The sequence below is a fragment of the Mandrillus leucophaeus genome, unplaced genomic scaffold, assembly GCF_000951045.1.
Source record: "Mandrillus leucophaeus isolate KB7577 unplaced genomic scaffold, Mleu.le_1.0 Scaffold409, whole genome shotgun sequence".
Lineage (NCBI taxonomy): Eukaryota > Metazoa > Chordata > Mammalia > Primates > Cercopithecidae > Mandrillus > Mandrillus leucophaeus.
In genome coordinates, this window is record NW_012104354.1 from 1006972 (window position 1) to 1034772 (window position 27801).

At 36.2% G+C, this 27801-nt stretch overlaps 1 protein-coding gene across 4 annotated transcripts in view; it reads right to left on the bottom strand.

The window, feature by feature from the left end:
- Positions 1-486: 486 nt before the first annotated feature.
- Positions 487-27801, bottom strand: part of SLC9B2 (solute carrier family 9, subfamily B (NHA2, cation proton antiporter 2), member 2) — a 57071-nt gene continuing 29756 nt past the window's right edge. For 2 of the 4 annotated variants that reach the window (XM_011992284.1, XM_011992285.1), the window contains 8 exons: positions 27385-27512; positions 25857-26032; positions 23747-23853; positions 22156-22305; positions 11810-11918; positions 8850-8986; positions 6624-6847; positions 487-645 (listed from right to left, as the gene is read on the bottom strand). In XM_011992284.1, coding sequence (XP_011847674.1) covers positions 6626-6847; positions 8850-8986; positions 11810-11918; positions 22156-22305; positions 23747-23853; positions 25857-26032; positions 27385-27512 — 1029 coding nt within the window. In that variant the 3' untranslated portion in view covers positions 487-645; positions 6624-6625. Of the gene's footprint in view, positions 646-5741; positions 6848-8849; positions 8987-11809; positions 11919-22155; positions 22306-23746; positions 23854-25856; positions 26033-27384; positions 27513-27801 lie in introns of those variants that run through there. The other 2 variants (XM_011992286.1, XM_011992287.1) reach the window with 2 other exon arrangements.

Sequence of the window (27801 nt, forward strand, 5' to 3'; positions counted from 1 at the left end):
GCGGGGCGGGGCGAGGGGGCGGCAGCGCGTTTAAGTGACGTCTTGGCCGCCCGCGCCGGCAGAGACCAGGGTTCTGGGGCTCCCGGGACTGTCTGGTGTGTTTTCTGTCTATTGAACCCTTTCCTTTTGACGTCTCTTCTGAATATTGACTCATCGGGTTGTAGAAATCCAGGGACAGAGTTGACATCACTGGGCATTTTAGCCAAAAAGCAGTGCTCGGGACTGCATGTGCCAGAAGTAAACTTGTCAAAACTCAGATTGTTTCCCCTAAAGTCAGCTTGAAGTGCAACGGTAAAAGAGCACGGTCTCTCCCCAAGACGGCCTGAGCTTAAACTGCAGCACTGTCAGTTGCTAGCTATGGCACCTAGGCAAATACATCATCTCCCTGAGGTTGTCTTCTCATCTCTAAAGGACGCTGTGGTGGTGCAATGAGACACAGCAAGTGTCTGGAACAAAGACACTGTGTACAAAGTAAACAATATACTGTTATCAATATAAAACCTTTTTTGTTTGTTTTTTTCCCCCGCCTGAAATCTTATGTGGAAAGTTGTATGTGAAAGAAATGAAAGCAGAGCTGCGTTGATGGTGGACCCAGAAGCTTTGGCCTTTCAGTCCCAAAGTTTCCAGGAATATAATCCACGCTTCCTATAAAAGACAAAAACAACCATTATTGGAGAAAGTGCAAATTTCTTAGAAAGATAAACGGCCCATTCCTATCTAATGTTTCTCCTGACACTCAAAACAATGTTTACTCTTGAACACTGGATTCCTTTTTGACTCAGTGTGGTTTCTAACGTTAATTCCTCTACCGGAGTGTTCTTTTTCTTAGTCATCATCTAAGATCTGATTCAAATTACAGTTCTTTCTTGGGTAACTTAAATACGAAATTATCTTTTTATTGGTTTTGTTGTTGTTGTTGACACAGGGTCTCACTCTATTACCCCGGTCAGAGTGCGATCTAGGCTCCCTGCAGCCTCCGCCTCCTTGGTTCAAGTGATCCTCCTGCCTCCTGAGTAGGTGGGACTACAGGCGGGCGCCACCACCCCTGGCTAATTTTTTTATTTTTAGTAGAGAGGAGTTTCACATGTTGCCCAGGAGGCCGTGAACTCCTGGACTTAAGTGATCTGCCCGCCTTGGCTTGCCACAGTGCTGGGATTACAAGCATGAGCCACCACATCCCTGCCCTTTTTATTGTTTTTAACACCTTCCCTCCTTCAACGTGATACACACATCTCAGCAAGGATTTAATTTTCTTCCTCATTTCAGGAGAGTAGACAGGGTTTCATGATTACAGGATTAAGGGAATGTTTTGTATTCATGAAAAGGAAATGTTTTGTACTCATAGGAAAAGCAGGTAGATCCCTAAAGATAATGGGAGGTGAGACAAATGGTAGAGCTGGGAAGGAAGACCTTTGCTAGGAGTCTGTTTGCCTCCAGGGCACTACTCTTACGCTCTAGAAGGAATGGGCTCCTGGACAGGTAAGTGCTTTAAGGTCCATGTAAGGAAGATGGAGGGCACGTCAACAAATGGAGTTTTGGAATTCTCAACAGGCCAGAGGGCTCAGGCTGGATTTGAGTCAGTCAACTATAAATATATTACATGTTCCCCAAATGCCATGAAGCAATTCCCACCTGTTACAGAGAGGTACATAAATGATTCATATAAAAATATAATGTTCTGAGACATTGACAAAATATAGTGGTTCATTGGGAGACAATATAATGAAAATTTACCAATAAAAAATTTAAATAATTATCTGATAACTTTTCTTATAAAAATTAATAGTATTTTAAAAATAAGTAAATTAATTATATTTGCAACAAGGCCATAGAAAGCAAAAGCTTTTGAGGAATAAGGAGAATCTTAACTGAGAGCAATTTTTAAAAACTATATTTGACATGATAAAAAAAGTTTTAAAACTTTCTACATAAATATTTTCATACTTCTGAAAGTACTTCAATAAAAATAAAAATTTGGCCAATGATCTATTTAGTATGATTTCAGTGCCAAATTTCTTTTCTAGTTTTATCTCTAATTCTCTTCATCAGTCTCAAGTGCTAATCAATTTCTATGCTCCAGGCTTTACTGTTTTCAAAACTTTGCTAATATGCCAGCCTCCCACATTAGTTGTTCCCATCTTCACCTTACTCCCTAATACTACCCCATCCGTCCAGATCCTCTCCATTCTTCAAGATCTAGTTCAAGTATTAGCTCCTCTAAGATTTCCTCAACTTCTACACTAAAAACACTTTTGAATTATTCACTTGGATTATAGCTATTTGTACATATCTTATTTCCTTCTAAGGTTCTTAAAGGCAAGTATCATGTTTTGTTCATATTTGTATTCCTCACAGGGTCAATTTTCCATTAGAATTCAAGTTCTATTGAAAACCAAGCCCTTGAATATCTTGTTCATCACTGTATTCCCTAGTATCTAGCACAAGACCTGGCACACAGTAGGCATGTTATAATATATTCTGAGTGAGGGAGTAAATGGATTTTAAAAACAGCTCCATGAAGGCAGGGATTTGTTTGTTTCATTCATTGCAAAATGAGTATCTGAATGTAAACATGAAGGCTTAGCATTCATTATATACAACAAAATTCTTTAATCTGCAGAGCATCATAAAAGTCAAATATGAAGTATTTATGTTGCCTTTCACCCAACAAATTCAGTTGATATCTTTCTGAAAATACATCCCCCAAAACTGCAGTATAATTTTAAAGAATCAAAATAAAATAGATGTTGATATTAAAGTAGTTTCAGTTTTGTTTGTATTTTTCTGTGTTCTAAATTTTCTGCAATGAAAATGTTTTTTTATAATCAGAAAAAATAATCAATATTATTTTTAAAGAATGTAGTGGGTGAGATCATTTGCAAATGTATACCTGAGGAAATTTTGAGGACATCAAGGTCAATCAAGGTGATTGGGAATTAATACCACAGAGGAAAATACTGTCCTGAGAAATACGATACTTCTTTCAGGGACTGAATTATGTCCTTCCCCACAGATTTATATGTTGAAGCCCCAACTTCCAATGTGATGTATTAGGATATGAGGATTTGGGAGGGCAATTAGATTTGGGTGAGGTCATGAGGGTAGGGCCCTCATGATATGATCAGAGTACCCTTATAAGAAGAGACACCAGAGAGCTTGCTTGCTCTCTCTCGGCGTCATGTGATGACACAGTGAGAAGGTGGCCACTGGCAAGCCAGGAAGAGAGACTTCGCCAGAGCCCAACAATGCTGGCATCCTGATCTTGAACCTCCAACCTTTAATAGAAATAAGTTTCTGTTGTGTAAGCCACCCAGTGTATGGTATTTTGTTATAGCAGCCCAAGCTGACTAAGATAGACTAAGCAGACTAAGATCCAAACTGTTGTGTGGTAAGTAGCTTTCTGATATTGAGAGAGGATCCCCTTACTCTCAGATTTAGTCAGTAAATGTTTATTAAATGTCTATTGTGTTCCATGTCCTGTGAAAAATGCTGAGGATTCAAGGATAACTAAGAAAAGGTTCCTACCCATAGGGAGCTCGTTTAATAAGAGGCAAACATGTAAATAAACTTTAAAAGGTGTTATATGTGCTCTGACAGAAGTATGTATTAGGGGCCCAAAAGTTAGAGTAATTGTTTCTATCTGTGGTTTAAGTGGGGATAGGTTGGGTTGGTCAGTACTCTATCAGGTTAACCCTAAGTTCACCAACCAAGTCAAGAGATGTGACTTTCCATGTGGCAACAAACCCTGGCCTTCACATGGTGAGCCCTGCTGAATGGTCAGCCTCTGTCATTCTTGACCTCACCAGCTCCATGATATATAACAGCAACATAGTCTTATAGCAATTAATAAATTCCTACAAAGAGCTTCCAGGAATAGGCACAAATTTCAGAGATCCAATAGAGGAAGTCAAAAGGCCAGCACTGGGCAGTCACAGAGATTTAGATGGTGGCTACCCTCTTAGAGGTAGAAAAGAGCTTGCTGCATGACCTGCAAAATGAAACAGTTATTGGCAGTGGCTGTCTGAGGTGTCCTTCAATCATTTCTATATTCTGTGGACTTTCATTTCTAATTTTCCTAGGGGCCCTAAACATATTCAACAGCATTCTCATTTAGTAATAGTAACTGTATTTTGTATAAGTTAATAAATATTCCAAGCCTGTTACTTGGAGAAAATGCCATTGATGACCTGGGAAACAGCATGAAGTGTAACACTTTTTGGTCTCACATCCGTTTTGCTGGCTAAGTCCTAATCATCCCTCAGCCAATACCCTACTTTCTCTAGGAAGCTGTGCCTAAACTCCACCACCCTTGGTTTGATTGAATGCTCCTGCCACGAGATCCCTAGCACCCCTGTAGTTCCTGCATAATAGCACTTATCATATTGTTTTGCATTCTTTTGTTTAATTGTCTGTCATCTCTATTGGACTGTTAAATCCTTAAGGACAGGGACAATATTATTCTTGATGATGTGCCTGGATCTCAAAAGCTTTCAGTAAGTATTTTTTGGATGCATCTACTTTTAAAGCCAGGAAAAATAGAGGACCAGATGATTATTAAGTTTATGGTGCTTCCAGCAAAGTGCACTTAACCAATGAAGTTCAGTTCAAAACACTTATCTGACCTCTGGTATAAATTAATCAAGTCCAAACCAAGAGCATAAACATTAAAGGAATACAGCACCATAGGTAACCAAAGTCAAGCTGACATAAAATTAAAGGCTATTTAGGAGAAGTGAATATTAAACTAGTTTTGAATAGAGGTGAAAGCCATGGTGGATAGGGCTCAAACAGAAGTCTAATGAAGAGAGGAATGGACGGGCTTTATTTACGCAGATCAAGTTGGTGGGATTAGGATATTCATAATTCATTAATCTAATACATATTTAATATCTGCTTCAAAATTAAAATGAACTTTGAATTCCAGGTCGAGGAGTTTAGATAGGATATGACAAGTATATAATAAGCACTTCAGGTACACAGATAGCATGATAAAAACTGTAAACTGTATGTGAATGTGATTATTTCAGTAACTACACAGAAGATGACCTAGAGTGAAGAGGAACTTAACAAGTGATACACAAAAGCAGAGATGGCCTGTTACAAAGTAGGATAAAATATGACCTATGCAGGTAAGTCTTTCTTCTAATATTTTCTCTCCTGGCAAGTCACAATTTCTGAAATTACTGCCACAGAAGTCACTCTTTTGGTTTAAGGCAATGTCTTTCAATAGCTTTTGTTTGCATGTAAGAATATGCTACTAAGTGATGGTAACATCCAACACAGTGGAAACTCTGGCCCCGAAAATCTGATGTTCCGTTCCTCCTAGGGGTATGAATGCTTACCTAGAGACAACACTTAGTTGCCTCACAGCTGGATATGATCATTACCAATAAATGTAGGAGAAGAGATGTGTCCAACTTCCACATCCCTTCCTCAAAAATACATTGCTATACTTGCATTTTTCTTGATAGAATGGAGACATGGTAGAGATCCATTTTTAACCCATTTATGCCTAGTGTTCCATTATTAGAATGCTAAGCCTGTGGGAGTTATTTATATCCTACTGCTCAAGGTCATCGCCAAGGTCTGATTTTTCACAAAAAATGTTTGCAACCTCTGGCATAAATAAGTTAAGCCATGTCCTAAGCTAGGACATGGCAGAGCTTCAGGACAGAAAGACATGGGACTCTGAGCAGACGTCATGAGCAGAGTAACCCTGTTAGTATTAACCAACCAGCCAGTTTCATTAGAGGGAAATAGAATTCTATTTTCTTTTAAGCACTGTATTTTTTGTTTCTTCATTATAGCACATTACCCTAATGTAATATTCATGAGACTGGCATAGATTTGAAACTTACCTATCTCCCAACTAGAAATGGGAAGAGCCTAAAGATATGGGTCATAAGAAACAAATAAAAAAGGGGCTGGATTAGGGCACTCCTTACGGGAAGGTAGACTCACATGGGCAGCTGAAATAAAGGAATCTGCGTGGTCAGCTAGGGGGCAGGATAAAGTTTTTTGACATCTGGAGGGGGCAAGAGGATGAACTAATGAAGATACTTCATGTACTTTAAAATTTTAGTGGGACCAATCAGTCACGGTAATTTAAAGAAAGATAGTAAGGGAAGGAGAAATGGAGAAAAGGCAGATTATCAGGGAAACGAGGGTAGAAATTCATGAGCGACTGCATTATGATGTTTAACAACGAAAACAAAACCAAAAAAGAGGAGCCAAAACCAATTCAAAGCATCAGAGCCTGGGCAAATATGAATCAGGAAACTGTCAGAGGTAAAAGTTAGAGCAATCCTAGCTGAAGAGGATACTGAAGCTGGTCTTTCCCATGTTAACTGTAAACTGTGGTAGTACATTAAAGTAGATATGTCCTTATGCAAATTAAGATGGATGATGAAGGGGTGTTTGAAAAAAAAGGTAGAGAGATTAAGGTTGGTGATATAGATCATTACCACCCACATGGAAAGAGCAAGGGCTAAAAATGCTGTTTAAAGAAATAGCTACACTTCTGGTTCTATTACATTTTAAGCTTAAACATTACATATTTCAATGTGCATCTCGAAAAAAGTAGCAGCTTTCTGATTATTATGCTCAGCACTCTCTCTTTTCACCTCTAAACTTGCACAGAAGTCTCTCCTTGAACTTCTTCATCTTTATTTTGATGTTCAACTTTCTGCAAAAGCCTGGGGCCCAGTAAACCAATAAGCAGACTTCCAATTGGGGCTGTGATAAGGATGGACAAAAATGCCACTGTCAACACATCCATTCCGTAGTCTTCTAATTGTTTCTCTCCATGCGACCTTGCTGTGTCCAAAGCCACAGATCCTATTGCAGCCTATAAAAGTTTAAGGGTAAAGATGGAATCATGATAAGACAAGCACATATAAAAAATGAATTTTTTTATTGTTTGCAAAAGCAAATTGCTTGGTTTTTTGCTCAACTAAGAAAGTTCTTTTAGTCTTCTTTCAAAGTGTATTGCAGGTTTTTTTTTGTTTTGTTTTTTTACTTTTTTAGAGACAGGGTCTCGCTGTGTTGCCCAGACTGGTCTTGAACTCCTGGCCTCAAGTGATCCTCCCTCCTAAGCCTCCCAAAGTGCTGGTATTACAGGTGTAAGTCACTGTGCCCAGCTCAGCTTGGTTCTGATGATTTAAAAACTCTCTCTGCCCTTGTGTGGGAACATACTGATGACTCATTTGTACCTATCTGTGTAAGGTAGGGTTACATAAATATCAGTAAAATACATTTCAAAACACAAAGCAAATTTAATATTAATTAAATATAACATAAAGTTCTATGTACTAAATTTTTCCTGAATAAAAATGAAAATTATTGGTCATCTCCTTTTATCTTTAGGAATCTGGAACTAAAAAATAAGATGAAAAACATGCAGTGATACCTACTGAAAACTGTTAAATTTTAAATAAATATATATTACTTTAGAGCTTAAACTCATTGTCAAACATCATGAAACATGAAAATAGTGGACACCTTGACAACTTGAAGCTGATTTTATTAGGTATTTGGTCAACTCTTTGCCTCACAAGTTGGTGAAATATTTTATTTGGAATGTATCTATTGGAAAGTATTATGAAAATTCTCGGTTTCTTGTAGAGGTAAAAATGCAATATTATCAGTGCAGATGGGAAAAATGTATTAATTAATCTGGTTTTCCCTTATTCCACAGAGAACAATGTAAGCCTCTAAGACAATGAAAAAGAAAAGTGTGCATCTGACACAATGGCAGAAACTACTAATTGCTCACAAAAACCTGAATGCCCCCTTTCCCTTCTACAATAGAACTCCTGAAGTTTGGTTGGTCACATTGCTGTCCAGAGACCTTTTTATAGAACTCTTAGCCATTATGTTTCAGACATTTTTGAAAGTCTGATGGGGTGGGGGAAATTCTGGAGTAATGCCCAAATGCAAAGAGCATATAATTGAAATCTGGAATATAATTACTGAGCATACACATCACCCAAAGCCTCCTAAGTGAAAAACCTTGATTTTAATTCCTTAATAACAGAAATTTGAATATTTAATTATAAAATAATCTGGGACAAAACAGTTAAATGTTGTTTGATGTAATTAGTCTGAAAATATACAACCAAAGATACATCACATTTGCAACAAATCATAATCTATATAGTTCTAACTTAATTAGCAATCATAGGTATTCTAACAAATGCATGGTCAACAAATTCAAGCACCTATCTATAATAGCTTTATTTATCACATGTTTATTAGAATGCACAAATTTTTGGTTAAGTGAATGAGACATTTGCCAGGAAGTTCAGTGAGTTTTGAATAATTAATATCAACTAATAATCTAGGAAATCAATAAACTACTTTCTAGGTTGTTTTTCAATAAATCTTTTCTCCATTACATACAAAGACTCTGGTCAAGCTCAACTGATCATCAATCATATTAACATTAAAATATCTCCAAACATTAAGGGGGCCATGTTATTTCTATTTTATTCTTTTCTTGGAAGCTATTAACATGAAAAGAGTTAACAACTCTTTCCTTGGGTGACTTAGAGAGTGCTGACTGATGAAATTCAAACTCTTCTCTCCTGTTACTACTGCTTTCTAGTAGAATAGGGATTTACTGGATTTTTACTTGTACCCTGGTGATCTAAGGAAATTTAATGAGCTATCACATTTAAGGAATGAATATACCAAAAATACAGGTTTTAAAGAATAGATTAGGATAAACTTTTCACACATCCACTTCAATTATTTATTTTCACTAAATTTAAACAAGCTCTCTGATTCAATATTTCAAGGTGTCATGCAGAAATAGCAGTTAAAATACTAAGCCATCCTATCCATCATACCTGAACTGTGGCCTTTGGAAGCCATGCAAAAGAAATAAATATCTTTTCTTTTAAGTTAAAACCAGCAAAACACACCATCAGAAATGTAGTCAAAATTCGTATCAATACTGCAATGCCTACGGTGGCAACACAAAGGCCTGTAAGAAATATTCAATTTTTAGAAATAATAAAATACTAGGAGAGAAATTGTATCTCGTGGTAACTAATTCAAAATAACCATCAACAGAAATAATTTTTAAAGCATTAAAAAATTACAAATACAAAAATATTTAGGCAGAATATATAAAAACAATTAATATTAAGGATCAATCAGGCTATTTGTTTAAAATAAGGTGTTTCCTTAGATTAAAACCAGAAATTAAGCATATTTGAATTCTTACATGGAAGATTTGAATGTTATATATGTATTATGCTTTATAGCAAGGACCATGCTTTTTCATGTGTGTAAGAAGAATTTATTAAATGATATGATTAAATGATAAGTAATAAGCTTTAAACTAAGTACTGGGTACACATAAATGTACAATATATAGACTTTGCCTCAAAGTCAGAGGAAGACAGAAACATAAACAACTAATTCGTAGATTATACAGGAAGTGAGGTATAAACAAACTGAGGGCATAAAAGAGGGAAAAGTAATATTTTCACCCAAAAAGTCAATAATTCTTTACAGGGTATAAGACCAGAAGTGATATCCAAAGTGTTTATGAGCCAGTATGGAGGGAATTAGCCAATCAGAGCTGGCTGGGCAGTGACCAATCAAAACAGACACTGGCAGTCTACCACTGTTTCACCATACTGATGTGTAATGGTCGTACTGGTCCCATTTATCCCTGGTTAACATATACAGCTACTCCATGTAGTCCTGTAGAACTCTGTTGATAAAGACAAGTTCATCATCATTTGCCAAACAAGGGATTGTGACTAGTGCTGCTGCATGCTACTGGACCTAAGAATGGTACAGCTAAGATGACTCCTGAGTATTAGCGTGATTTTTTTAAAAAGTAACATTTGTTGAGTGTTTACTCTGTGCCAAGTGCTGTACTAAGCTTTAAATGTATTATTTTACTTAGTCCTTACAACCTGTGGGATAAGTATTATTTTATAGTTGAAAAAACCAGAAACTCAGAAAGGATAAGTACTTTTCTCAAATTCAAAGGGTTGATAAAACATCAGATAGACATAGCGGGAGGATCCGTTGTAAATCTGCCAGATGGCTTTTTTATGGGAAAGTTCTGTGGTTCTTTGTTGAAAGGTATTTCTTCAAGGTTGGAACGTATTCAAAAATATCTGTAGCCTGAAGTACAAGATAAAGAGTTGATACCATTCCCAGAAGGAAACATTGAAAGTTTGAGAAGAGGATGAGAAGGAAGTTTTACCTGAGTTTGAAGTTTAACAGGACATACAAGTGGTGCTGTCCAATCAACAACTGGATATATTGATTTAGAGATAAATAGTTTGGAATTATACAGTTTACAGTTGATGTCACTAGTATAGATAAGGTTAGAGAAGTGATATAGAGCCAGAGGCACAGAAGGCCTTGGAAAGAACTTTGATAAAGGGCAGCGTTTAAGCTACATGTGGTGTAAGGAAAGGCTCAAACAGCCCTGGGAAATAAGAAGTTTAAGAACTTAATATAAAGAAGTGTTAGAGGGTCAAAAGCAGCAAATGCTGCTGAGAGATCAAGTAAAGCAAAGACTGGATTTAGCAATATTACCTTGGTGAGAGCTTGGCAGGTTGTGTGATAGGCAGAAGCTGCGCTAAAATGTATAGAAGGAAATGGGAACTGAAGTGGAAAGGGGAATGTAGTGACCTATTTTGAAAAGTCTGAAAAGAAGATGAGAGAGGTAGCATGGTAGAGATGGGGGAAAGTGAAATAGAGAAATTATATATATATATTTTTATATATATAAGTTTAACATATTATTTTAATACACATTATTTTAATTGTAGTAAAATACACACAACATTCACCATCTTAATGATTTTTATGTGTATAGTTAGTATCATTAAGTATATTCACATTATTATGCAACCAATCTCCAGAATTTTTTCATCTTGCAGAATTTAAACTCTATACCCATTAAACAACAACTATCCATTTCCCTCTACTCCCAGCCCCTGGCAAGTACCATTTATGAGTTTGACTACTCTGGATACCTCATGTAAGTGGAATCATACAGGGTTAGTCTTTTTGTGACTGGCTTATTTCACTTAGCATAATGTTCTCAAGGTTCATCCATGTTGCAGCATGTGTCAGAAGAGAAGCATTTTTTTTTTAAAGGTAAGAGAGACTGGAGACTAAATTCTGAAGAGAAGAAAATTGTGATATGGATATTTACGATGTACGAGAAAAGGAAAGAATCCATACAGAAGATTCGGAAGGAGGTAGCCAGAGATGGGATTCCTAGTATGGATGGAAGAATACTGTAATGGAAGGAAAGGAGGAAATAATGAGTACATGTATGCAAATTAATTTTTAAGTGCAGTGTTTTGAATCAAGAGAGTTTTAATATGATGGCTTTTGAATGTATGAATAAATAAAATAATTAATGAACAACCAGGCATTTCTATCCCATGGGTACAAACTATAGAACTAAATAGTTGTCTTTAAAATTCTCACTCTTGTTCAGGACAAGGCTAGATGAATATTCTTACCCTTGGAAAAAGAATTGTAAGGCCTGAATTTTCTGGGTAGTGGTCAGCAGTGTCACTTTTATATACAAGGAACAATATTAAATGTGTAAAATATACTGTCTTAGATGAACAAGCATTATTTTCTAACCAACTACTCTAAAAAACTTAGATCATAATTAACTTTTTATATAATTTTGACAATAGGAACCACTGTACACATACCAACTGGAGATATTTCAACTGAATATATAAAGTAGATTTTATTGGTAAGTAGGTTGACCAAAAAAGGTGAATTTTAACAAAATACACTTTTAAATTCTTACCTACAGTTTCTGGTCTGAGAGACGCAATAGATACCTCTGCTCCAATTAGTCCAAAAAGAAGGGGTTGAAAAATGTCCCAGGCAACTGCAATTATCTTTTCAACCTCTGCCTAAAAGAACAACAAAACACACACAGATTTTTATTATGTGAAGTTACAAATGCAAAGAATTTTATTAATTTGAGGTTTGAATTATTTGGCCTGAGATAAGCTTTATTTCTGTGCCATCTATAACTAAAAGGTTAGCTAGAACAGAGCAAAAAAATTGCATGAAGCTCTTTCTAATACAGTTAAGATACATTAGGTGTTTTGGCATACTAAATATTAGTTTGCACATGGATGTTAATAAAAAGATTCTTATAATCTTATGAGGACTCCTACTTCTGAATACATCGTGTGTGTGTGTGTGCATGTGTGTATACATATTGTAATATATAGTAGTGTTTTGTAGTTTAAAATTTTATGTCACCTTTCCTTCAACAATATGATTCACAGAGCTTGCAATATTGGTACATATATGTAGATATGCCCCTATTACTGCTGCATAGTAATATACAGTATGGAAGTACCATAGTTTATTCAATCATTTCTTTGTTGACAGATCTTTAAATTGTTTCCAGCTTTATCTGTACAAAAAAACACTGTTTAAGATTATCTCAAATCATGCACAAGAGTAAAATCCAGGTTTACTAAAGTGATTATCAGTGCAATTTATCACTTTATTACCCATTATCTCCAATTCCTCTTTCACTGTTGCTCCACAGAATATGCAGCTGGACCTTTAAAATATTTTTCCTTTGCCAGGTAGCACCATGTTAAACTTTGTCAGTAGAGTGTGCTAAAGAGATATTGCATGCTGAAGGTGCTTTTCTTCCTGGTTTCTATGGCTCTTCCTAGCAAGATCTTATAGCATGTACTGGTGGCTTTAGCTCTAGGTTCCTGCATCCCAGGTGGCTTTTCCAGTATCAGGGTCCTACAGTTCATGCAGCCAGCAGCACCTAGTGGCCATTAGGTTCCCTAGCATACTCCTGGGGCAGTTTCATAGCAGATTCTCTTGATCAAGATACCTCCCCATGCACCCTAGGAGATGGATCTCCTGCAAATTGGGAAGGTAGATTTTCAGCAAATTCTGCAAGCACAGCACCACAGCGACTTCTCTAGGCTCTGACAAAGTCTGGATCTCAGCCCTATAGGCAGGAATGAGGAGGGGACAGGCTTAAGGGGATGATCTATTATAGCCATAGGCATAGCTATTCCTATATTCTTTAAGGATGTCTTCACATCTTACTAGCCAATATCTTGTTACTCGAATCCCTGGTTTGGTTAATAATCAACTTTCCCTATTCCAGTTACTATGTGATTTCTCTATCCTCATGGGACTCTAATTGATACAAGAACTAACTTTGTAACACATAATGGAAAAGACTCTAGGAAAACAGTGACACAACTGACTAGAGTAAAATTAAAATGTGTTGTGGAGAAAGAAGACATAAACCAAAAAAGTGCAAACTAGAAGAAAATATCTGTATCATGTATAACAGAATAAGAAACATTAGCCAATCAATAAAAAAAGACATAGACTGTAATAGAAAAATGGGCAATGAACCCAGAGACAACATCATCATACTGAATAGGCAAAAGGGGGAAGCATTCCTTTTGAGAACCAGAATAAGACAAGGATGCCCACTTTCACCACTCCTATTTAACCGGAGTACTGGAAGTCCTAGCAAGAGCAATCAGGCAAGAGAAAGAAATAAAAGGCATGCAATTAGGAAGAGAGGAAGTCAAACTATTTCTCTTCACAGATTATACTATACCCAGAAATACTATATCAAGAATAATATAGAGATGCTATACCTAGAAAACTTCATAGTCTCTGACCAGAGGCTTCTAGATCTTATAAACAACTTCAGCAAAGTTTTAGGATAAAAAAAATCAATGCACAAAAATCAGTATTTGTATACACCAATAACATACAAGCTGAGAGCCAAATCAAGAACGTGATCTCATTCACAATCGCCACAAGAAGAACAAACCACCTAGGAATACAGCTAACCAGGGAGGTAAAATATCTCTGCAATGAGAATTACAAAACACGGCCAAAAGAAATCAGAAACGACACAAATGGAAAAACATACCATGCTCATGGATAGGAAGAATCAACATTGTTAAAATGGTCATATTGTCCAAGGCTATTTACATATTCAATGATATTCCTATCAACCAACCAATGACATTTTTCACAGAATTAGAAACAAAAATTCTAAAATTCATTTGGAATCAAAAAAGAGCACGAATAGCCAAGGCAATACTAAGCAAAAAGAGCAAATCCAGGGACATCACACTACCCAACTTCAAACTATACCACAAGGCTACAGTAACTAAAACAGACGGTACTAGTACAAAAACGGACACATAGACCAATAGAACAGGCTAGATAATCCAGAAACAAAACTGCACACCTACAACCATGTGATCTTTGATAAAGCTGACAAAAACAAGCAACTGGTAAAGGACCCCCTATTCAATAAAATGTGCTGGGATAACTGGCTAACCATATGCAGAAGATTGATGCTGGACCCCTTCCTTACACCGTATATAAAAATCAATTTAAGATGAATGAAAGACTTCAGTGTAAAACCGAAAACTACAAAGCCCCTAGAAGATCCAGGAAATACCATTTTGGACACTGGCCCAGGCAAAGACTTCAAGATGAAGACTCCAAAAGCAATGTGACAAAATAAAAAATGACAAGTGGGACCTTATTAAACTAAAGAGCTCTGCACAACAGAAGATACTACCCATGGAGTAAACAGATAACCTTTAGAACAGGAGAAAATATCTGCAAACCATGCATCTGACAACAGTCTAATGTCCAGAATGTTTAAGAAACTCAAACAAATCAACAAGCAAAAAACAACTCCATTAAAAAATGGGCAAAGCACATGAACAGACACTTCTCAAAAGGAGACACACATATAGCAAACAAGCATATAAAAATGCTCAACATCACTAATCACTGGGGAAATGCAAATCAAAACCGAAATGAGACACCATCTCTCATCAGTCAGGATGGCTATTATTTTTTTAATATTTAAAATTAACCACAATATCTGAGCTTTTGGAAGTAAACTGGGTGACCAAATATCAAAGGAAACATAACTGTACATCTTTTGATACTTTTTAATTTTTTGCAAAATTTATTTCAAATTCAGGGACACATGTGCAGGTTTGTTACATAGGTAAACTTGTGTCATGGGAATCTGTTGTACAGATTATTTCATCATTCCGGTATTAAGCCTATTAGTTATATTTTTCCTGATCCTATTCCTCCCACCCTCCACCCTACAATATGCCCTAGTGTGTGTTGCTCTCCTCTACATGTTCATGTGTTCTCATCATTTAGCTCCCACTTATAAGTGAAAACGTGGTATTTGGTTTTCTGTTTCTGTGTTAGTTTGCTAAGGATAATGGCCAGCCACTCCATCTATGTCCCTGAAAAGGACATGATCTTCTTTTTCATGGCTGCATAGTATTCGATGGGGTATATATACCACATTTTCTTTATTCAATGTATCATTAATGGGCATTTATGTTGATTTCATGTCTTTGCTATTGTGAATAGTGTTGCAATGAACATACCCATGCTTGTGTGGTTATAATAGAATGATTTATATTCCTTTGGGTATATACCCCGTAATAAGATTGCTGAGTCAAATGCATTTCTGTCTTTGGTTGTTTGAGGAATCACCACACTGTCTTCCACAATGGTTGAATTAATTTACACTTCCACCAACAGAATGGCTATTATTAAGTAAAAAAATAACAGATGATGGTGAGGTTGTGGAGAAAAGGGAATGCTGATACACTGCTAGTGGGAATGTAAGTTAGTTCAGCCAATGTGGAAAGCAGTCTGGAGATTTCTCAAATAAACAGAACGACCATTTGACACAGCTATTCCATTACTGGTTATATACCCAAAGGAACAGAAATCATCCTACCATTAAGACACATGCACGTGTATGTTCATTAAAGTGCTATTCACAATAGCAAAGACATGGAATCAACCTACATGCCCATCAACAGTAGACAGATAAATAAAATGTGGTACAGATACATCATTGAATACTATGCAGATATAAAAAATGAAAAAAGCTGGAGGTATCACACTACTTGAATTCAAACTATACTACAAGGCTACAGTGACTAAAACAGTAATGGTACTGGTACTAAGACAGACACATGGACCAAAAGAACAGGCTAGAGAACCCAGAAATAAAGCTGCACCCTTACAATCATCTGATATGTCACAAAGCCAACAAGAACAAGCAATGTGTCAAGGACTCATATACACTATGTACATATATACCATGGAATACCATGCAGTCATAAAAAAACAATGAAATCATGTCCTTTGCAGTGACATCGATGGAGCTGGAGGCCATAATCCTAAGCTAATTAATGCAGGAACAGAAAATCAAATATCACGGTTATCACTTATAAGTTGGAGCTAAACAATGAGTCCACAGGGACACAAAGAAGGGCCTGATAAACACTAGGGCCTATTTTAAAGTGGAGGGTGGCAGGAGGGTGAGGATTGAAAAAGTACCTATCAAATAGTATGCTGATTGCCTGGGTGACAAAATTATCTGTACTCCAAGCCCTTGCAACACACCATTTATCCATGTAACAAACCTGCACATGTACCCCTTGAAACTAAAATAAAAGCCGAAAAGAAAAAAAAAAAAAAGAAAAATGGGCAAAACATATGCACAACTAATTCACAGAAGAAGAGCTACAAATAGTCACAAAATCTAAGACACTAAAACTGAGTAATCATGAAACACAAATTAAATTGATATGCCTTTTTTATTTTTTTCAAGGGGGAACACCACGTTGGAAAAATACTAAAACGTTTTAATAATGAAAAGTATTCATTGACTTTGTAAGGAAACTCACCACTTGACAGGACAGCAAATTGATAATGCTTTTTTGGAGGGCAATTGAGCAGTACCTGTTATACTGCCTAAGAATTTACATAGAACAGATTTTCTCATAACTAAAAAGAAGCTATATTTTTGGACGACATTTCAATGCTTATAATTACACAATTTAAGGATCTGCAATATATACACCAGGTCCTCAAATAATGTCGTTTCTTTCAACATTGTTTCTCTCCAATAATGAGAAAAAAAAATCAATTCTTCATGTTCTCCCCATATCTGAAAGCATTTTCTGTAATTTGGTTTCCTCCTAAATCCCAAAGATGTTCTCATTAGGTGAACTCATGTGTCTACATGGTCCCTATCTGAATGAGTGTGGGTGTGTGTGAATGCACCCTGTGATGGGACGGCATCCTGTGTAGGGTTGGTGCCTGCCTTGTGCCCTCAGCCTCTGGGATAGGCTCAGGCCTATTATCTTACTTGTTTTTATTAACCTTTCTGAAATGTATGTGTAGATCACAATTATTTCAATGTTTAATATTCACAGTGTTTTGCTTTTTACTCAGAAGTTTGGTGATGTTTTTGTGACCAGAAATATGCCTTAGGAACTTAGCTCTTGTTTATATCAATTGGCCTATGGTAAAATTGGTTTTGTTATTTGTCCTTTCACTTCAAGGTGCAGCTTCTGAGAACCTACTGACAGTGCTAAAATGAGGACTTACTATTAATATATTCAGCAGTTTGTCATATCAACCTTCTTTGTCAACAATATTGCTACAGCACTATAGAACTGACAAGTGTGTCATTTTCATTTTCTCACATAATAGTTACAGCAATTTTTTAGATGATTATTGTATTCACTTCAGAGTTGAGAAAACTATTTGAGAAGGCAAATGACTTGCTTGGGATTATACAGCTAGAAAGTTGTAGAACTGGGATTGGTATCCCAATCTCCATATTTTAAATCTTATGCTCTTAGTATGATATCATGCTGTTCTGGAGGTAACTATAAAAATAATAAGAGTTATTATTTACTGAATGTATTCTATGATTAAGCACTTTTCTTAATCATAGAAATCTTAAACCTTGTATAGGTTATTTTACCTAATCCTCCAGTCAGTGAAGTTGTTTGTCATCATCACTGGGAAGTTAGATAACTTGTACATGGTCAAACACACCTAGTAAAAGCTGTAGAGTTGAGATTGGCCTGAGGAGTCGGAGCTCTTGGCCCTATGCTATCCTTTAGAATAAGGTAAGAAGAGGAATCCAAACTCAGAACTTTGGTTTGGTTCCTACAGGAATAAGAACTTTCCTGAGTACTAAATTAGAAAAGATATGGAGAGTGCCTGCCACATGACAGAGTCAATAAACATTACTTTTCCTTCCTTTCTTTGAGGAACCATTTTGATATATTCAAATGGTGTATTCTTTTTTTCTTTTTTCTTTTTTTTTTTGAGATAGAGGCTTGGTCTGTCACCCAGGCTGGAGTGCAATGGCACGATCTCGGCTCACTGTAACCTCCGCCTGCCAGGTTCAAGCAATTCTCTGCCTCAGTCACCTGAGTAGCTGGGACTACAGGCGCACACCACCATGCCCGGCTAATTTTTTGTATTTTTAGTAGAGATGGGGTTTCACTATGTTGGCCAAGCTGGTCTCGAGCTCCTGATCTCATGATCCGCCTGCCTCAGTCTCCCCAAGTGCTGGGATTACAGGTGTGAGCCACCGCATCCAGCCTCAAATGGTATATTCTTATCCTGGCTCTGCCACTTACTTTTTGTCCTCTGGTCAAATATTTTTGACCTTCACAATACACTTAGTATTTGTAAGCCTTGGTATCCTAATTTTAAAAGTTGCTGTAATATTTACCTTTCAAGATTATTGTTAAGAATAAATAACATACATTTCACTAACAAAGAGCTCTTCAAAAAAATTAAAACTATTATAAGAGACTGATAGATCTGACTACATTAAAATGTAAAATATCTAAGTGTTAAAAGTGAACAATATAAAAAGGTACAAAGATTACTTAGACTTTTGTTGCTAGGACTAATCGTTTAACAGAAGTCCTCGAATATGTTTCATACACTCAGAATAGTAATGAAAGTAGAAGGACTAAAAAGATTTCTGTATCAAATTATTTTTTATTTCTAAAGTGCAGACAAAGGCCACAATTTATATTTTGATTATAACACTTTAGTTGAATATCAGACATGGGCTTATATATTGCAAAACACAGGAAAACACAGAAAAGTTACAACGTATCTTCTTGTGGGTTTTTCATAATGTCAAAACTAAAATGAATTTGCCTATAAAGAAAATGGAGTCATTGAATATGCTTTGTATAAAAGATAAGCCCAGAGTAATGAAGACTGTGTCATCACTTATATAGATGTGTGTATTGGGGGTGTATCTTACAGATGGACAATCAACACACATTATGCTTTGGAAGATAATGAACAAAAGACCTATCAAAGAAAAAGAAAAAAAATACAAGTGGCTAACTATGTGAAAAACTGTTCAATTTCACTGTTAAAGAAACACAAAATAAACAAGATGCAACTTTTTACCTATTAGTGTGGCTAGAGATTAAAAGGAATAATTTTCTTTTTTTTTTGAGACGGAGTCACGCTCTGTCGCCCAGGCTGGAGTGCCGTGGCCGGATCTCGGCTCACTGCAAGCTCCGCCTCCCAGGTTCACGCCATTCTCATGCCTCAGCCTCCCGAGTAGCTGGGACTACAGGCGCCCGCCACTTCGCCTGGCTAGTTTTTTTTGTATTTTTTAGTAGAGACCGGGTGTCACCGTGTTAGCCAGGAGGTCTTGATCTCCTGACCTCATGATCCGCCTGTCTCGGCCTCCCAAAGTGCTGGGATTACAGGCTTGAGCCACCGCGCCTGGCCTAAAAGTAATAATATTTTAAGCCAGTGGTTCACAGTGTAGTCCCTAGACTGGCAGCATCAGTCTCATCTGGAAATTAATTAGAAGTACAAATTCTCAAGCTCCACCACGGTCTAAAATCAGAAATTTGCAGTAGGGCCCAGAACTCTAATTTAACAATCCTTCTAGGTAATTCTGCTAAAGTTTGAGAAAACTATTCTAAAGTGAAGTTGTAATGAGCCAGGTACTTCATATTTTACTGGAAGAAAAGTAAATGGATAGAACTCTAGAAAGCAGTTTGGTAATATGTGTCAAAAATCTCAAAATGTTCATATTATTTGACCCCCAAATTTTACTGTTAGGAATATTCCTTAAGGAAGTGATCAATTTCTGATCATTTCAGCACAATTTAAAGTAGCAGAGATTGGAAATAACCTTATAACTATATATAAAGGAATGGGCTAAAAAAAAAAAAAAAAAAAAACAACTATGGTGCATCCATGTGTGTAGATAAAGAGATTCACATAGGAGAGTCACTAGACGTAAATATTTAAAAAAATGTTAATAGTTATCTTTCTGGTTGTGGGGTTACATTGACATTCTATGTAGCAGGGCTACAGGAAATGTAAACAAAGGGAACAATGGTTTGGTTTATAAGAATCATTTCTAGATAACCACATTACAGTTTCTCTGAATACAGTGTAATTGGAAGTGATTACAGTTTCCCTTTCCCTCCTTTTTCTTTCTGTGCTCTTATCCAGTGCCCACTTGCTGGAGGTATCAGTCTCTCCTTGATTTCCCTGTTGCTAAAACTACTTTTTTATGCTCTGTTTCAATGATACTGCTCCTTCTCATTGTTTACTCTTTTTATCCTATCATTTATGAATTTAGAAACTAAATTTTAAACTGTAAAAGTTTAGAATTATGTTTTAATACACATGGTGTTACTCAAACAGATGTCAAAATATAAAATTGTGTCACGTACAATAATGCTACAGTTGTACTACAGCATAGTATAAGTCACCTTGGAGTCAAATAAATCTGAGCCTAAATCTCAGTGCCATTTTCTAATTTTGTGACCTTGGACATATTATTTAAGTCTTTCTACTTCATAGCTTCTATAAAGTAGAAATCATAATACTTTTTCAAAGGTATTTTTGTGAAAATAAATGACCACATCCACTTAGTGCCTCATACAGAGCCACACAGAGTAGCAATAAAAATTTATTAATTCCTTTTTATCTTTTTACCCATGACAATATAATATAATGAGTTGCTTTCAATTTGCAAAGATTTTTAAAGAGGTGGTGACAGAAAGCATTTCTGTTACACTGTTATGAGAATGAATGTTATTTACCCAAAATGAATGTTATCTATGGAAGATCCCCACAGAGATCCACTTAATTGAGTTATGATTATGTATCTCATTTCAAAATTTATAACGTTTCCATATTTTTCATATGGCATTATTTTAATTATTTAAGTTTAATTATTTTGAACAGCTGTCTTCAGGCTTTATAAGATTATCTCAAAATGACACAGCTGCATTTATTTTAGGTCACCAACATCTTTGTTAAGCAGAATAGCATACGATCCTATCAGGTTGAAATCTACAAAAATGCATCTGGAAATTAAAATAAATAAATGACAATCAGTGAATTTCCATAATACATATAAACGAAATGAACATTCTTAATCTTGAAAATCAGTATGAAAAACCAAAGCAACCTCATAAAAATGGCAAAGGCTTTTGAACAAACTGGGTAGTAATCATATGAAAACATGATTAGCATTGCCCATAAAGAAATGAAAATCAGAATAATAATGAGATATATTTTTAATTCATATCAGCAAATATCTCAAAGACTTATACTCAGATCAGAAAAACAGATCCTCTCACATAATATTGGTAAAAATATAAATTGGTACAGTCTTTTAAAAGGTCAAATTGACAGTATCAAAAGAATAAATATGAGTCCTCTTTCCTAGAGCAATCTTATTTCTAGAAATTTATTGTATAAACTAAAATATATGCTATATTTTGTTGATTTTAAGATACATATTTTTATATTTTAACATTTCTGAAATTAGAATGTTATGTTATAGTTTAATTGGCACTAATTTTTTTCTTTCTTGATGGCATATGAAATAATTGTGTTTTTTACAATTGACAGACTCAGAGTTTATGAAATATGGTATGTAAGGATATATTATTGAAGCACTGTTTATCTTGGCAGAAAACTAGAAACAACGTAAATATCTATAAAATGCAATACTCTGTAGTCATTACAAAGAATAAGGAAGGCATTACGGTAGTATGACCGTGATATATTTTAAGTAAAGGCATCAAGTTATAGATTAATGTGTAAGGAGAAAAAAAAGATGAACATTGGGTATACATTTGCATATGCATATAATACAGCTTTTATAATGAAATATTTTATTAATTTGATACTAAGAAAGTATCTGGAAAGCAAACTTAATCTCATTAGAAAAGAGTCATGAGCAGAAAAACTTAAAATTAAATTCACCTTTTCACTGGTCCATCCCATGCCTGCAAGGAAAGCCATGACCAACGTGCACAGTCCTCCTGATCCAGGGAAACCAAAATGCACACTGCTGAACACAGCTAGCACAGACAACCCCAGCACAAGGAATGTTCTCTTACACACAAGTTTGTCCTTTAGGAGAAAAAAATTCATTTGCTCCATTATTTCAAATCCCTGATTTTTAACGATTGATTTTTTTCCATATCTAGGATTTAGAAAGAAAATAAAAATTAAAATGTCTATATAAATAGACAAAACAAGTGCACTACCTAACATTTACTTTCTTTTCTTCAACAAAAGCAGAGTTAGCACACTGCAAAGGTGAACTCTTCTTTCAGGAACACCAGTTCTTTTCCTCTGCAGTTATCAATGCAGAATTTAACAGGACTTAATGAAGTAGCAGAAAAAAAAGTACATGAGCTTTGGAGCTGGACAGACCAAGGTTAAACTTATATCTTTTATACATTGTTGGCGTATGTAGTAGTCACATTACTTAACCTCTCCAAGCTTTGTTTCCTGAAAGCATTTACATCATAGGATTTGTGTGAAGGTTAAATATATATCTCTATTATTTTCAGGTTCTATGTTTACTGTTTTAAATTTGATGCCCCCTTGGTTTTTCTTTCTAAATCTCTGAAAACCAGGAAGCTTTAAGAGGTTCTAGACTGACAGTAGTTTTTATTGCTGTTGTTTTAAAGTCTAAGAGTTGTGTACCTTTTTCCCTTTACTTTTCCCTGTCCAGGCTTTTAAACTTCTTGATCACTTTAGAAAGTAGGTCTTTAAAAGTGCTTGACTTGGCAAAGGCATGCAAGCTCTGAAGGTGAATTACCTGAGTTCATTCCCAGTTCCACTGCTTTCTAGCTATGTGACTTTGTTCAAGTCACTTATCCTGCCTAAGCCTCAATTTCCTTATCAGTAAAATGGTCATAGTAATAGAAATCTCTTTATGAACTATTTTGTGGGTTGTAGTAGAGCAGTGCTTTCCAACATAATGTTTAGTGATGATGGAAATGTTCTGTATCTGCTATAGTCACGTGTAGCTAGTGGCTACTGTACTGAACAAAGTGGCACTAGATGATGACTGACTGATTTATGTATGTGTGTATGCATGTATGTATTAGATATGGGCTCTTGCTATGTTGCCAGACTGGACTCAAACTCCCAGAGGGATCCTTTTGCCTCAGCCTCCTGAGTAGCTGGGACTACCAGGCCTGGCTAGAATCTAAGGCATTTTGATACTAAAAAAGGGTACAAAAAAGCTACTACACATCTGGGTTTAGTTGAGTATTATGAACTTTAAAAAACTTGCATATCCTATTACTTTGGAACTGATATTTGTTTTACAATGAAATTTGAAATGTACAGAATATAAAATAGAAACCCATTACAGGACTGCATTAAAATCTTCCGTACTGAGCCCACTTCATAAATCTCATGGATGGCACTAAGCAATTTTAAAATGAGGGACCACTTGCACAAATATGCCCTTCACATCTGTCTTTGAAGGAAGTGTTCTAGAATGTTTTCCCAATGATATTTAAGAGCACAACTTTCCCACATATTATTTTTTCACCTGGTCACGGCTTGGAAAGTACTGAATGAAAAATCCAAGAACAGATCCAGTTGCCACACCAATTACCACCTCCAAAACTCCTCTGAGGACGTTAAAGACAGTGGAGCCTGAAAAATACATTTAAAAAAACTTAAGAGCTCTAAGTCCAACAAATACAAGTTTTATTCCACAATCATCAACATAAAGCCTCTAATTACAAAGAAGAAAAATTTTAAAGACAGTTTCTGCTTTCCATATTCTTAAACATGTAAGTAGAACCTATATTTTCCCCCATAGCATATAGGATTTAGGAAACTTCAATTAAAAAAATTTTTTTGTTAGCACATGGTGCAGAAAATTATATTAAAGCTTCTCCACACATTAAGCTCTTCTTCACAGACTGTCCTAAGAAAAAATGTACTAACTAGTTTCTGTGGTCTGTTGTTATTATGGCAATCATCCTTCTTATCTAAATAAAATTACCTCTGAAGTAAGGATAGCTTTCTACCAGGTAATGCTATGACTGTTAAAAGCATCTAGCTGTGATAGTAGCATTATGCTTAAGCTTTTGTGGTAATAATTTACTATGAATGTGTAGAAAGTAGCTAATTAGCTTTAGTCTCTGATATATTGAGGTGTTAAAAAAAAATGTCTTGGGCCCCACCCCTAAAAATCTGATTCAGTAAGTCTGGCAGGGCTCAGATCCAACAGGTCTAAGGACCACACTTAGTTGGTGGGGTGGGGGGGGAGGGGCGGGGAGAGGAAACACAGCAGAGTCAGCTAGGAAGGTTCTTTGAGCTGTAGCTTATGAAAACCTGACTGCCTCTGTCCTTTCTCCTCCCATCACCATGATTCTAATGCAAACTCTGTTGCTCTAAAGCTGTGGTTCCTAATCCAAGCTGCACTGGTTTCCACTCCCAAAGGTTCTGATTTAATTGGTCTAAGATAGGACCTACATAAGAGTATTTTTAAAAACTGCCCAGGTAATTCTAGTGTGATGCTAAGGCTGAGAAAAATTGTTTTAAAGGTGTATACCAGGAAAGCGGTAAGAACATAAATTTGGATATGTGTAGTAGCATTAGAAATAGGAGTATGAGTTTGACTTAATAGGTAACAGAGCATCCGCATCCTCAAGGGTTCTTGAACAAGAAAGAAATGTAATGAAAACAATGTTTTGAGAAAATCAATTTACCAGGGAATGAATGGAAGGCAGGCTCCAGAGCAATGAGAGAGGGTGGGATTCTAGGTAACAGGCATAAATCATACACAATCATAGAATGGGAAGATAACTATAGGGAGATAACAAGAATGTATAACCTGCCAAGAAGATGTGTTCCCACTACAGAATCTGAAGCTAAACTTAGATTACAATTATACTTTGTCAATCATATAATGTTGCAAATTTTATTTCCCAATTTTGAACATAAGATTAAGAAATGAACTTAAATTTGTGCTGTACCACAGGATAATAAGTGTTGAACTGCTTTTGGCCTTTTGGCTAAGATCAAGTGTAGTATCCGTTCACATCAGTTTAATATAGGTGTTGAACAACAGTGGGAGAAAAAATAACTTAAGTTCCTCTTTTATTATACTTGAAACAAAATGCCTCAATTTCAGACACTTACTAAATATTAATAGGACATCCATTAAAATCATTGCTGTTATTACCATAAAAAGCTGAAGAGGAGAGAAGAGAAATTGTACTTATTTTAAAGGCATGCTGTTCCTTTCACTTGGACTGCTCTCTGTCATTTGTGCTCCTCGAAAAACCTACTCATCTTTTGTGTGAAGTCTCCACACATCTTTTGTGTGAAGCCTGAACGTTCCTGGATCACTTCAAGCAGAAACTGTTCTTCAAATTTTTCTACCTTGTACCCCCGCCCCCCCCACCCCGCCCCTGCCCCCCGTACTGCACCTACTGCATGCTACTTGAGCAGTCTCTATCTAGAGGGAGGAAGAGAGTAAAGATAGCTAGCTTCTGGCCCCTCCTTAGGTGCAGAACTCTTAGTGTTCTTTTGCCTATTTTTAATTTGCCTTAATCAATTATCAAGCAAATATGTCATGCTTATAACATTTTAACCTACGTCTCTAGGGTGCAAGAGTAAAGCCTGTTGTGAACTGATTAGGTTACCTGTGGAAAAGGCTATGCCCAAGCATGTGTTGAAGCCAGTGATGGCCAGAATGTCATCAAAGCTGCCAGCTGCCATGAGCAAGGTCGGGACACCCTTCTCAACACCATAGCCTCCTCCCTGCAGAAGGAGCATTGAAGGCACCACGACAGCTGGAGATACAGCACCTAAAACAAAACTAGGCAGACAGCACTTTAAATATTTATGATAACATCTTACTTATTACTATTTTGAAATTATAATACCCTCCATTTTTTTATGGGTTATACTTTGGATAACTATAGTCTTTCAAATGGCAGAGAAGCATGAATCCAGAAAAACATGTATGTGTAAAACTTCTACAGAACACTGTTTTTTAAAATGTAGCCATAGACAACCTGCTTCAGACTACATAGGTTGCCTAAAAATATATACTTTCTAGTGGTATAGAAGGCCTAATGAGGGTAGGCCCCAGGATGCTGGCTTTTTTTAAACAAAAAACTCATGTTATGAGGTTTGAAAAGCAATGCATGGACTTTCTGATTTGGAACCCAGTGATGCTGGGCCTTCTATCAGGGCTTGCTATGTCAAATAAGGCAACATATTAGAAGAAAACGATATGACAGTCACATTGATACCAGTAACCACAGCAGTGGTAACAGCTGAAAGCATTTTACAGTACTTACTATGTACCAAATAACATTTTGAGGACTTTACACATATTGGCTAATTTAATCCTCACAACAACCCTATAAGATAGATGCAATCTATTTTAATTTTATAATTGAGGAAACTGAGGCACAGAGAGATTAAATACTTGTTAAAGATCACACACTGGAAAATCACAAGGCTGGGATTTGAATCCAGAGAGGAGAGTTCCAGAGTCTTAACCATGAGGAGAATTTCTTACTTCTTGCCTACTTATTAGCACTAAATTCTTACTAAGTCCTTTCTTATTTATTTACTTTGTGTGGCTCTTAACCGTTGGAAGAACTGACAGTGGAAGGAAGAGATGGCAGAACTGCCAAGTCATAATAGTCTGATGACAGGAGGAAAACAATAGTAGGTGTTGATCACTGCTGCTGTGTTTTTTATCCTTTGTGCAGACTTTAGGTGGAATCCGGTATCTCTCTTAACAGGCATTGAATCAGGTGTAGGCAAAAGACCACGATTTCTTCAACAGTTTGAATAGTAGAAGCTAACTATATGAGTTAGCGCCTACTAACATATAAACTTCTGGCCCCTCCTTAGGTGCAGAACTCTTAGTGTTCTTTTGCCTATTTTTAATTTACCTTAATCAATTATCAAGCAAATATGTCATGCTTATAACATTTTAACCTATGTCTCTAGAGTGCAAGAGTAAAGCCTGTTGTGAACTGATTAGGTTACCTGTGGAAAATTCTGAAGTTAGAATATTTAGATTATGCTGTAACATCTATGTTGCATTTTCTGATATCTATAAGAAAATTCTGTTATGCATTCTCTTGTATGGAATCAGAGAAAGCCCTAAATGTCCCTACATATTTTCCATGACAAAGAAACAATCATTACCCCAGTATAAATCCCCATTGCCATGGTAAACCCAGCAGGTAATGGGCCAGAAGAGCAGATGTACACGCCTCCACAATACAGGGACCCATGGACAGTCTTACACAAACGCCCTTTAACTTCTTCAGGGCCTGAAACAGAAAAGCAGACATCCTAATATAATCCTCTGAAGATGTGCAGAGAAAATGACCTTCAACGCTTTCTCTTCAGTATATGGGCAATGTCTGGGTCATCATGAGTTTTCCAGGTAATGAGTTGTATTTAACAAACATTTTAGTACTCCAAGTGTTTACAGACAGCTTATTTAGTCCTCACTGCAACCTTTTAAGATAGGTAATACTATTATCCCCATTTTTTTAGATGTCCTCATCTGAAAAGACACAGGCTAAAGTCATCCACCCAAGATCATGAAACTGGTGA